The 12,015-nt window shown below is 46.0% G+C and overlaps 2 protein-coding genes across 10 annotated transcripts in view; one reads left to right on the top strand and one right to left on the bottom strand.

Moving 5' to 3' along the window:
• Positions 1-877: 877 nt before the first annotated feature.
• Positions 878-7,794, top strand: PIGH (phosphatidylinositol glycan anchor biosynthesis class H). Of its 3 annotated transcripts, none has more exons than XM_015287338.4 (4): positions 878-1,085; positions 2,460-2,669; positions 3,840-3,887; positions 5,923-7,794. In XM_015287338.4, exons 1-4 carry the CDS (start codon positions 909-911, stop codon positions 6,022-6,024), a joined length of 537 nt encoding a protein of 178 aa, XP_015142824.1. In that variant the 5' UTR covers positions 878-908; the 3' UTR covers positions 6,025-7,794. The 3 variants fall into 3 exon arrangements, 2 of the variants coding, with proteins under 2 accessions (XP_015142824.1, NP_001186630.1); NM_001199701.2 differs by having other exon boundaries at positions 3,804-3,887; XR_006939304.1 differs by lacking the exons at positions 3,840-3,887; positions 5,923-7,794 and having other exon boundaries at positions 894-1,998.
• A 1,142-nt stretch (positions 7,795-8,936) lies between these two features.
• The window catches only part of PLEKHH1 (pleckstrin homology, MyTH4 and FERM domain containing H1), a 54,728-nt gene continuing 51,649 nt past the window's right edge, over positions 8,937-12,015 (bottom strand). For all 7 annotated transcript variants that reach the window (XM_025151140.3, XM_040701535.2, XM_040701536.2 and 4 more), the window contains one exon: positions 8,937-12,014. In XM_025151140.3, coding sequence (XP_025006908.2) covers positions 11,838-12,014 — 177 coding nt within the window. In that variant the 3' untranslated portion in view covers positions 8,937-11,837. The remainder of the gene's footprint in view (position 12,015) is intronic.

Genomic DNA, 12,015 nt, shown 5'->3' with positions numbered 1-12,015 from the left:
GCCCCGCCCCGCCCGCACACCCCCGGGCCGCCCGGCCAATGGTGGCGCGCGCGCACGGAGGTGTGTCCCGCCCACAGAGCAGCGCGGGGCCCTTCGCGCGACGCGGGCGGCCAACGGCTACGCCTCACGCGCCCGCCCGGCTGGGGTTTTTCCACTCCCGCCGCGGGGGACTCGCGCACCTGCCCCGGGCGGGGCGGCCGGCGAGGGGGGGACGGCGGGCGGCGCGTCGGCCTGCCGCCTCAGGCGCCGTGCTTCGGCCCCCGGCGCTGCGCGGAGACGCGGTGACCCGAGAGCGGGAGCCGGCGCTTCGGTCTCGCCGAAGCTCGTACAGCCGGGCTCGGACCGTCGCTCAAGTTTCTATGCGCAAATGCGTGCGCTTTGAGAAAGGGCCGAACGAGCGGCGGCGGCACAGGGCAGGATCCCCGCCTCTCACCGAGGGCATCGCCGCCGCCGGCGGGAGCTCGCACCGCTCCGTCACCTCGACGGCGCCGGCTGCTGCCCCGCGCCCACCTCCTCGGCCGTCGCTTTTAGCACCTGTTCTCGCTGTACAAACGCGCAGCCCCGTTCTCTAATATCGGCGTCCCGCTTTCAGCCTACGTAGGCTTTTTTTTTTTTTTTTTTTCCACCGGGCCCCGTTGCCGCCTCTCCTTTGTTTACAAGCGGCATCCACGCAGGGGCTCTGCAGCTGCCACGAATGCAGGCAGTTGCCCACGGCAAGTCGGTACCGGAGGGGGAAGGGGAGCGAGGAGGGGGCAAAACGCCTGCCCCGCTCCGTCCCGGTCAGAGGCACGCAGGAGAACAACGCAACCGGAGCCCTTACAGCCACCGCAGCAGCACCACGCGCACGCGCCGCCCGCCCCTTCCTTTCCCTTCCTTTCCCTTCCCGGCGGAAGCGGGGCGCTGTGCGGATGGAGGAGCGGCGCTACCGCTCGGCGTCGGGGGCGCCGCTGGCGCTGCGGTGCCGCCAGCACAGCGCTTCCTGCCGGGAGCTGGCCGTGCGCTGCCCCCGCCTGCAGCTCCGCTCGCTCAGCGCCGTCACCTCCGCCGTCTGGCTGGCGGCCTACGGGCTCTTCGTGCTGTGCCAGGTACCTCCGCCCCGCCCCGCCCCGCTCGGCCCTTCGCGGGGCCCCCGGCGGAGAAGGGCGGCGGGCGCCGCCAGGCGGGCCCTGCGCGTCGCTGCGCTCGGGTCCCGGAGGGCGCCGGCCGGGCCCTGCCGGAGCGGCGCCGAGCAAATCCGGGCTGTCCGCGGGTCCGGCCGAGCCGGGCTGTGCCCCGCTGGAGCTGCGCGGCGCGCTGCGGCTGCCGCGCTTTGGTTTTCTCAATGGTCTTTCCCATGGAACGACGGCAGGGAGGGAGGCGGGAGTCAATTGGCGGTGGTTCGCTACGTAGTCCCTACCGCCCGCTGTTGTCCAACTTGTTTTACACATGCTCGAGCAGCCCGTATGTGGCTGCAGTCATTCCTTTCTGACAACAAACCAGATATGAACGCCCGTCTTTGTTGATTTCAGTGCCTGTAACTCATGACTGCCTTTTCATGACGATAAACAGTTTGAAAAGCTCTGTTTCCTTTCTCTCTATATGTTGCTATGGCTTCTTTACCTCACATGGTGATAGAGCACTGCTTGCGTAGCAGAGCTGTGCCGTTCTGGTGACGCCTTGTAGTTGCAGCCCTTAGGAAGTGTCAGGTTGGACTCGGGCTGATGGCTGCATGGCCTGGAACTCTCTGAAACATATCCCAGAAAGCAGCTGTGGGTTGAAGACCTTTAGGCTTCATTACCAGGTCTGTTTGGTTGATGCTGCTGGTTTATTGAGGAAAGATGACTTGTGGAACATATATTAGTAAACTTATGTATTGTTTTATGTAGCAGCAAGCCCACGGTTGCAGCATGCAAAAGACAGTTTGTCCTCAGGTGAAGCACAGGAGGAAGCAGATGTTCTTGAGCTTGATGTTTAAGGCAAGAAGAGAGACAAAGTTTGAATGAGTTTAGACTTCCCGTGGTAAGAAGAAAACTTGAATCTCCTAATTAGGTCCTAAGTAGGCCCAGGCCAGTGGTTTTTGCTGAAAGATTCTTCTTCGAGTCACCATCCTCTGTTCGAGTAAACATTTAACAACATTTCTCTATCCCTACAGACACCTGTATAATATACTGTCAGCGATGTATGCAACTGCGTTTGGATGAGATTTCTGCAGTAACTTTACAAGGGAATACAACGTTTTTGCTGATTTCAGTTTCAGTCATTCTTTCAGACCATCCTATGAAGGCTGATGTTTGGTGACTTGAATCCCGTTATGCACATATCAGCCGGCCTTATTGAATGAATGGACTCCACCTACGTAAAATCACTTTGTAAATGTAGCCACCATAGTAGGATTTACCATTCAGTGTTTACTTATATATTGGTCTAAGTTCAATTAGTTTTAAGACTAGAGCTCTGCCTTTGCTTGGTTTGTGTTACAGAACAGTATGGTGCTTTCTGCCGCTATATTCCTCACGCTGATCGGCCTGATCATCTACCTGCACTTTGTGAAAATTGACCAGGAATCCCTACTGGTCATCGGCTCCCTTGGCATTCAGGTGACTTCATCCTACGCTTCAGGGAAAGAGAGCACAACCTTCATTGAGATGAGCCAAGTGAAGGACGTGGTTATCAATGAAGCCATCCATATGGTAATCATATCGTCTTTCTTGTATACATGTAGGTGCACTCCTCACGTGCATTTTCACAGGAGTGATTTAGCAGTGCAATTGAACACAGCAGCATAAATACAAATATGTAGACTTGAGTGTGGTCTGGAGCGACTGGGAAATGGCAGACATAGTGCACCAAACTGCCTGCATCGAGGGGAGGGTGGAAAGCTGTAACTTCCATAAGAGGCTGAAGCAGGCAGCTGTGATACCTCTTTAAAGTGACATCCATAAATCCAGCAGATTAATGTACCTGAGCCTGGAGTCGTCTTCTGCTAGACTTATCCAAAAGAAAATTGTTTTGCCTACAGAGCACTCTGGGAAGACTTGTAGATTTGCATAGATCTGTATAAAGTTTTCTAGCGAAAGGAAACAAAGGTTTCTCATTATATGCAAGGAGGCAGAAAAGCCTTTGCACTTGCTTGTCAGTTTTATGTAAGACTTGATGGGCTGTGCCACCATCACTGTTGAGTTCAAACAGTAACGGAGAACTGAGGTTGTACACATTGTCACTGATGTGTGTGAAATCATCATAGATGAAAACAAATTCCTACCGAGTCCCCACAATCTTCAACGTGTTCCAACATTGTGTAACTTCTTAGAAAGGCAAAACAGGTTGTTAGTAAAATGGTCTGCATCAGAAGAAGCAGAAGAGAAAGGCATTGTCAGCAGCAATGTTTAACTCCTGTGCAGGTGTTGTTGTTTTTTCCCTGTGTTTTTTGTTGTTACTATGCTTAGTAGCATCTTGAACTTCAATAACTCCAGCAGGTTTGGGTGAGGAGTGGCTTTGCAGAAGGGATGGGTCTTCTGAAAATCCACCTGCCACCTTTTCAACCAAAAATGAGGAGTTCATGGAGCAAAACCATCCTGGTATTTGTAAGGCTGAACATAGACAGGAAAAAAGAGAAAGGGACCGATCTCAAGCTGCTTTATTCATAACCATGTAGCGAGAATATTTACCCTCTTGAAACACAGATATTTCTGCTGATTTATTTTCAGAAAATGTCACACTCTTTGCTCAGCCCAATGAGTTGAAACAATTCCTCTTTCTGTGATGACTGCAGGCACTTTGACAGCATTTTCAAACTTCCATTATTTTGTCTGTTTGCCTTGTAGCAAAAAGTGATCTATTACCTGTGCATCCTCCTGCAGGACCCCCAGGATCCTCAGGGAGTGTCTGAGGTTGTGCCGCTCTTTCAGGTGGGTGTGACTGAATGGTGGAGCAGTACAGATCTGTGGTCTGTGTGTATGTCAGATGCCTCAGATTACCTTTGTTCCACCACACGTAGCTGATGATGGTCGCCTTTCTCTGCACATTGAAGTTGGATCTTACAGCAGTGTGCTGTGAGTGGTATTCGAGTCTCACAAAGGTGAATACCAGGGAAGTTCTGTTCGTTTGTCCTCCATGCAGAGAACAGGGCACTGTGTAAATGTGAACCTGACCAGCAGATTGCATGAACTAGAAGTCTTTGGCTCATGCGGGTAATGAGGACTTGCACAGCTTTCTGTGTAATCTCATGCTCAGTGTTACCTTCGCTATTATAGTGCTGTAGTTGATTTTTCTCTCGGCTCTCTGTGCCAGAAAGATTTCATAAAAATTTCCTTGCCTTACAACGGTAACTTTCCCTACAACTGCTGACAAAGATCACAGTACAAGCTGTGAGCAATTTGCTTAATGTATAATAACTTGTTTGTTTTACTCATACCCTCTCTCTTCTCTCACTAACCTGTTTTGGCTGTTCATAATCCTGTTGTGAGGATGGAATTTCTTTCTCTCTGTGTGTACCCAACTCAACAATACCCTGATCCATGAGTGTCAGTAAGCAGTACAGATGTACCTCATATTCTAGACTGCTCATGTTGTGTTTATCTTCCTCTGTTCACCAACTGCTTGTGAGTATCAGTTGGTAGTCACATGCAATTTATGACCAGATATAGTTAAGTCTTCAGCTAAATACTGCACTAATCCATAGATATTTACAGCTGACTCAGTCCCAAAATTGTGCAGACATTTACTGACAGTAATATAAATGAGGTATTTCATGTGTGTCCAAGGGATTCACAACTAGTGTGTTCCAGACAGCTGCACTCAGGATTTGTGTTCCTTTCCAGCTTCCTGGCATTAATGTGTGAGGTTTTTTTCCCTTTTTTCTTTTTCTTTTTTTTTCCTCCTTAGCTCAAGTCTGAACAATGTTATTTTTATGGGAGTATCTTAATATTGGCAGAGTTGATTCCACCAGCAAAGCATTTACAGAAAGAGCTGTGTCAGTTTGCAGTTTGTTACCTGTCAGTAATTCTCACTTTAAAGTTACTTAGTTTTGAAGGAGCAGTAATTAGTAACTTTCTCGCATCTCTTTCAGTGGGTCTTTGTTCCTCTAGGGCATGTCAGCCCTCAGAAACACAACTTAGCATGTTACTGCGCCCAGGAGCACTTCTGCGCTGAGTTGACCTATTGTTCTCTTAAGCAATGGTTGCAAGGAAAGGCATTAGATGGACTTTACACAGTAATGCTGTTTTGGGAACTCAAAAGTCATGGGGCCATGGGGACTGCAGAACTGGGAAACTTTCACCTTTTTGCTGGTCCAGGTTAGAAATGATGAAAAATCATTAGTCTTTGACCACCATTCCTCTGTTAGTGTGAAGTGAATTGATGCTTTCAGTTAACCTTCAGCAGTTCTCTTGTTGACAGTAATAGCTGAGGCTAAGGGCCAAGCTTCTAAGCTCCTTGTCCTGAAGGTCAGTTTTTCAGGGTGGGGGTCTTTGAGGGAATATGGCCTCACAGATAGGTTAATGGTTTGGAAGGTGTGGATTTTCTTCCATATTCTCACTGTACGTTGTGAGTTGAAGGGAAAGGATCTCTGATTTGGTGAGAAATTCAGGCTGACTGGAGAATGGTGCTGCATGTTTTAACCTGACAGCTCTAGAGACTGGTGCTTTTCATCCCTGAGCTGATGCGGCTCATGCAATTGCTTTACATTCTTTTGTCACCAACTTACATTAAAAACCTTGTGGAGTTTGATGAATTCTCGATGAGCATGTGAAAAGGAAATCTTTTCTCATTTGACTTAGTGTGAGATAATAACTACAGATATCTTACTCTTGCATTCCTTATACGTGCATGCTCCTAGCCATCAGCTTTGTGTTAGCTGTTTCCACATTCCTTTCTCTGTCCAACAAATCTCTTCTTTACAACCGGTTCAGAGTGTGATTCTCTGTTGTTTGACTTCTTTTCTAGAGTTCCCAACCACGTCTGGACTGCTTGATAGAAGTGTACAAAAGTTGTCATGAAATCCTTGATCAGAGGAAGGCAGCTTCACAATCAGATGGAGTAAAATAATTTAACAGATAATCAAGATGGAAAATTTGCAGCAGGACTTGAAGAGATGTATGGAAAAGCAAGCAAATCTGACCTGTGGCTTTTTAAAATGTTTAGAATGTGATGCAGTTGTAAGAATGACATTATTGCTAACAGCCTGCAGAGACTCACAGAGCTGTTGCAGAAGATGTCAGCTGAAGCACACAAGTGAACCTAGAAATTGACTGTTATGAAAGCAAGTGAGCAAAACAGAATCAGACAGAAGAGATTTTTCTGTGCATCTCCGGAAAAAAGTATGGCAAGAGGAGACAAGAATATGCAACACATGTTTACTCTTCCGTGGATCCAAGAATTCAGATAAACACAAATAGTAACTTTGGGCAGACAGAAAAGAGTACCTCGGGGTTTGGGTTTTTTTTTTTTAAGTTTCTTTTCCTTTCTTGGAAAGGTTATCAAAACAGAGGGGAACTCCAGATAATGACAGAAAATGAAAATGTACTGTTGCTTTGATTTATATTTATGGAATTAAACATAGCAGAGCATACTTCAGTTTCTTCAGGAATCTGCTTGAAAGAGTCCCATGGTATGGGACCCTAGAGAGAAGAGTCCAAGATCGATACTCAGGGATCACCTCCTCCAAGGACATGGGTAGTCCATCCCAACAAGTAAAAAGTTGAGCAAAAATGGCAAGAGGCCTGCATGAATGAACAAGTTATTCCTGGCAAAATTCAAATGCCAAAAGGTAGAAGTGAGGACAGGTAGTCTGGGAGCAATAGATAGACTGTCCAAGCATGCAAGGCATGTGGTTAGGGGAGCCAAAGCCTATCTGGAATTGAATTTTTCTAGGAATGCCAAAGGCAACAAAAAGGCCTTCTGTGAGTACTCGAGTAACAAAAAGGCAAGGAAAACGTGAGCCCACTGCTGAATGGTGTAGAGGTGTGATAACACAGGACCTGGAAAAGAACGGGGTATTGAATGCCTTTGTCATTTCAGTCTTTACTAGAAAGACAAGACTTCAGAAATCCAAGGATGCAGATAGCGAGGGAAAGTTCTGGAGCAAGGAAGACCCTTGATGGCAGAGGATCAGGCTAGAAAATACTTAAGCAAACTGTGTGGAGTTTGCTAATGACACAATCTCAGAGGAGTGGCTGATATGCCAGAGACGTGTGCTGCCAGCCAGAGGGACCCAGACAGGCTGGAGAGGTGGGCATGCAGGAACCTCTTGTAGTTCAACAAAGGGTCCAGCACCTGGAGAGGAATTACTCTGTGCTGTTCCTTCCAGTACATGCTGGTTCTTTTTCGGAAAAGGACCCGGGGGGTCACAGTGGACACCAAGTCGAACAGGTGCCAGCTGTGTGTCCTTAGTACAAAAAGGCTAAGAGTGTCCTGGGTTGCATGGGAGATGCATTGCTGGCAGTTCAGGGGAAGGGATCCCTCCCCTCTCCTTAGTACTGGTAAGACCACACCTGAAGTGTGCATCCATTTTTGGGCTCTCCAGTATGTGGACAGTGAAGGGCTACTTGCATAGGTATGGAGCTGGAACCTGAAGAAAGACTGGAAGAGCTAGGGCTGTTAAGCCTAGAGAAAAGAGGGTTTGGGGGCAATCATATATATAAGTCCCTAATGGGAGGTTGTAAAGAAGATGGAGTCAAACTTTTTGGGGTTTGGACCAGAGGTCCCTTCCAACCTCATCCAAAAGAGCCAGATCAATTACTATGAGAATATGAAAGAAATATGTTGTTTAAAATCATAATAATGACTATGTGAATAAAGTAACTTAATGTGGAGAAATTCTTCTTAGTTGATTATTTAAAAGTTACTGTAACTTTTAACTGGTATATTTGTCTTTTTTTTTTATGACTCATTCAAGTAATTCAGGCAATTGAAATGTTGGAAAAAGCAAGAGCTAAACTAGCAAGCTGGCAGAAGCCTTGGGCTCACTCTTAATCTGCATACAGCACTGTGCTATTGTTGTGTGCATTCTTTAGAAGTAAGATGTGGCAACACATCAACATCGTCAACGTGTAATGTAAAGTGGGTTTTTTGTTTGTCTTTTTGCACTGTGCTGCAACATACAGGTTGGCTCACATGACAGGAGTACCCTGGTTGTTGAAGCAAAGGGCAGTAGCTTTGGGATGCACCACAGCGTTTTGGTAACCTTGTCTAGGTGCTTAGTTGCTTCTGTGGTTTCATTTCTCACAGATGCTTTAAATGATGGAGTTGGCTGGAGTTTTAAGTCTGGCTCAGTTGCACTGCAAGCTGGTAGGCCTGCCTCTGAGGTTAAGGATGCTGTACCTGATGTTCGGTGGCAAGTCTGGGCAAAGCTGGGGAATTGGGGAAGAGGCAGAAACTGGCTATTGACAGCAGAAGCAGGCCCCAGAAATGTGGCTGCAGTGGAGGTCCTTTGACTGAAAACTTTGTGGTGCGCTTGGAGCTGGGTACAGAGCTGCCTGTAGGCCTGCTTTGGGCAGGTTGTGTTTCTTCACGGGGATTAGACATGGTCGAGAACGCTGAAGAGCATTTATAGCAGCAGGAAGATTTGCTGAGCTGTGGAAATAATGTGTCAGAGGAGAAGTTATCCCAGCAGAGTGGGCAGACTTGGGCCTAAGAGTCTGCTGGGGATTCTGGCTATGCTGTAAAAATGTCATGGAGTCTTGAGAATGTGAACTGAAGAAACAAAAGAGGAGCTGTAGCACAGGAGAAAGTCTGGAAAATCATCTTAGCTATCTTTGGGACAACTCATGCATGTGGCAGTGCACTTCAGTGATCCGCTAAAGCCGAGTTAGAAGAATCAAGGAGTGGGAGACGGGGAGCTTTGCACCAGGTATGGCTTTAGAAACAAACACAGTCTTTGCCCACATACGTTTACTTCAGGGCTATTCTGGCACTTAAGATAAACAGTTTCTTTCACTCTGTGAAGAAATACGAGTTCATTCAAGATAATTTCACTTTATTAAGAACAGAAATCTCACAGTATCTTCAAGACAGCCTTTCACATACACACAGCAGTTAGGGAAACAAGGGCTGTTGTCTCATTCTATACTGTTGCAATTATCATTGCCAAAAGCATTGATTAAAATAAAAACTTTATCACAGAATCATACAAAATAGGTATCTACACAGGATTTTAAAAATTTGTTTGTTGTGTTTTAAAGTCAAGTAACCTATAAATAGGAGGTGTATGTGCATCCATCAGAGTGGGGTGGTCCCTGAAATACTCAAGTATTAAAGAATATTTGGAAGAAAGAGGGAAGAAAAAAAGTCCCATTTGCCATATTTGTGAATTTGGAGTGAATTTATGGCAGAAAACAATGAGCTCCTGACAGCTCTTAACATTTCTGCTTCCTGTTTGCCCCCGTACAATGATGTGGTTGTTAGCAGTGCAAGGTAAGCACAACCTCAGAACAGTGAACTGGAGACTTTCATGCCTTAAGCATCCTCAGGACAGGTGGGCTGAGCTCAGCTCATTCTGAGGCAGCTTCATTACTGGAGGAGCAGGCTGCCAAACAGACCTCCAGATACCAGAGAAGTTGTTTGTCACAGGAAATTTAAGTAGTGAGGTGGAATAACGCTGTCTTTATTCCAACTTGTTTATCCATACTAAGATCAGAGAGAGAGAGAATGTATACTACCGGTCACTCTACGAGGGTATATCAGAAGTATGCCAGGAGATTACATAAAGAGACTAAAACCATACCTTCTTAACATTATTATTGACTCAGAAAACTACTTTTTCAGTAAGTTGAAGGGGTGGTCCTTAAATTCATGACAAATGGGTACGTAACAGAATGGACAAATCAGGTCTCTGTGTGTATATATAATCTTCTATTTCAAATCTACTGTATAATTTCCACAAACCACTTTTTTTTTAATGTTAAAAATATGCTGATAAGGGATTGATTAGAATGATTGTTGTCCCATGTAACTTTGATTTTTGGCTTTGTACCACCATAAGCTTGAAACAAAAACTTCTTGCAGTATCAGCTCCACTGCGTATTGGATATTTCAGGGCTGGTGACAGATAGTAGGAAGTAAAAAAACACTGGTATGGTTGGTTGGTTCGTTGGTGAATAGCTTTGGTTTGCTATTGCTGAATTCTTTATGATGGTTGGATTCACACTGTTTTAATTTGAGAAAGTTGCCCATGAATGCATTATTATGAAGTTACTCGGGTACTTTTGAAAGGGCAGTTCTTTACTTCTTAAAAGGCTTCTCAAAATAGCTTAACTCAAGCCAGATAGACGTTGAGTTCTTAAGGAGAATGTCCGTTTTTCTTTTATTTGTTTAAAATCCATTTCACTTCCCAATCAGAACGAAGTCCCTTTGAAACCAATCAAAAAACACTCTTTAGGAAAATCTGAAGAGCATTTGAGTATATGTTTGGTAACAACCTCCTCACTGAGCCAGTAGCGTGAAGAAAGCAGGAGATCTAAAGGAACAGCTTCTGTGAAGGACAGAGCTGCTTTGGGAAGGTCTGTTCCAGTTGCTGAAAGACAGATAAAAAGTGAAAGGTTTGCTTGCCTTGTTGTCCTTTATCTGAGATCACATGCACATCCTGAAACATCTGTAACAGTGATTAATGGAAAGAGTCCGAATGTATGTGGTGGGGGGGCATGGGATGCTTTCAGCCCTGCAGCAGACATCCAGTGTTCATCAGTTGTATAGAGCAGCATCAACTGTCAAAAGCCATCTGTTCTGCAGGAGCCAGGGCATTGTCCAACACTGGTCCAATCCCAGCTGTTCTGAGTCCTCAACACGGAAGGACATCAGGTTTTAACGTTCATAAAATTAAAGTTGAAAGGATTCTCATGTACCACTGAATTCTTATTCTGTACTCCCTGTTTCAGGTCTTAAAAACCACCCCTGACGTGGCATCAGAAGTCTTCTTGTCGGTTCATTTCCCATTCCCTTTCAACAGCTGCACCTCTTTTTCTTTCACGTCTGGGGCAGAGACTTGGAAAGTTTCTGTCTTTGAATTTTGGAATCAGTTTTAGGGAGGAGTCAGTGTAGCTTTAGGAAAAAATAAATTGTCTTGGTTGTGTTCATCAGTGGCACAAATAAAAAAACTATCTCAGTCTCTTCAAAAGGACTATCTTGATAGCAAGAGTAGCAGCAGTGAATTTAAACACGGGTCAAAACTTTGATACAGTGGCTATTCATAACCAGAGCACAGAGCTGAAGCTATGTCTAAACTACCTGATCATCTACAGTCATATTACTCTTTACACTCTGATAGTAACCTGTCAGCGTCTATCTAGTTTATGAGGAAGTGATGTGCTGCTCCTTATGCAGGCAGTATTCAGCAGGATGCATCCTTATACTTGGCTTGTGGCACAGTATCCAGAACCACCTGTCTTTAATTTTATTGACACTGTGTGCTTGGTCCACTTCTGTCAAATTCAAGCTTACGCACCACTCAAACCTGCCTTGCAGAGGCTGCAATCTGTTTCAGGTAAAGAGTGAGCGAGTCAGTGATTGATGTAAACAGAAGGTTATTGGAGGTAATGGGAATAATTGAAAGGGACTGCTGAGGACAAGAGATCACTAGGAGTTTAAGAACTGGGCCGAGGTTCCAGACATAGGGTGTGGTGCAGTGATTTAAAGGCAGGTGCAAAGCTGAAAATGGAAGCATTAAAGAAAACACGTGCTGGTAAACAAAGCTGTAAGCTCAGGAGGTGGAAGAATATGTGCAGCTAAAAGACCCAGTGCCTGCACTAAAGCAAGGTGTGTAACTGGTGAAATTGTAGCAGTCTGCAATTTGGTACAGAGCAGTGGGGAAAGCAACAGCAAACCACAACCCCGCAAAGAAAAACTTCCCCAATTGGAATGAGCCCTCAGAGCAGGGTGGGCCCCTTAGTGCTTCGGGGCATGGAAGCGAAAAAACACCGACTTTCTGTCTCCCAGAGCCTGTTGGCAGGTGCTGTGCTTCGGGAGGGCTGCGTGGAGGGTAGGAGCGAAGTTGTCGACCGGGAGTTAATATAGGTGGCAATAAGAAGTGTTGCTTCAACAATC

The sequence above is a fragment of the Gallus gallus genome, chromosome 5, assembly GCF_016699485.2.
Source record: "Gallus gallus isolate bGalGal1 chromosome 5, bGalGal1.mat.broiler.GRCg7b, whole genome shotgun sequence".
Taxonomy (NCBI): domain Eukaryota; kingdom Metazoa; phylum Chordata; class Aves; order Galliformes; family Phasianidae; genus Gallus; species Gallus gallus.
This window is presented reverse-complemented; position numbering and strand designations above follow the sequence as displayed.

Coding starts and splice junctions, on each gene's coding strand:
- PIGH (NM_001199701.2), top strand. CDS start 909: ATGGAGGAGCGGCGCTACCGCTCGGCGTCGGGGGCGCCGCTGGCGCTG. Junction 1,086..2,459: donor GGCTCTTCGTGCTGTGCCAG/GTACCTCCGCCC, acceptor TTTGTGTTACAG/AACAGTATGGTGCTTTCTGC. Junction 2,670..3,803: donor TCAATGAAGCCATCCATATG/GTAATCATATCG, acceptor TTTGCCTTGTAG/CAAAAAGTGATCTATTACCT.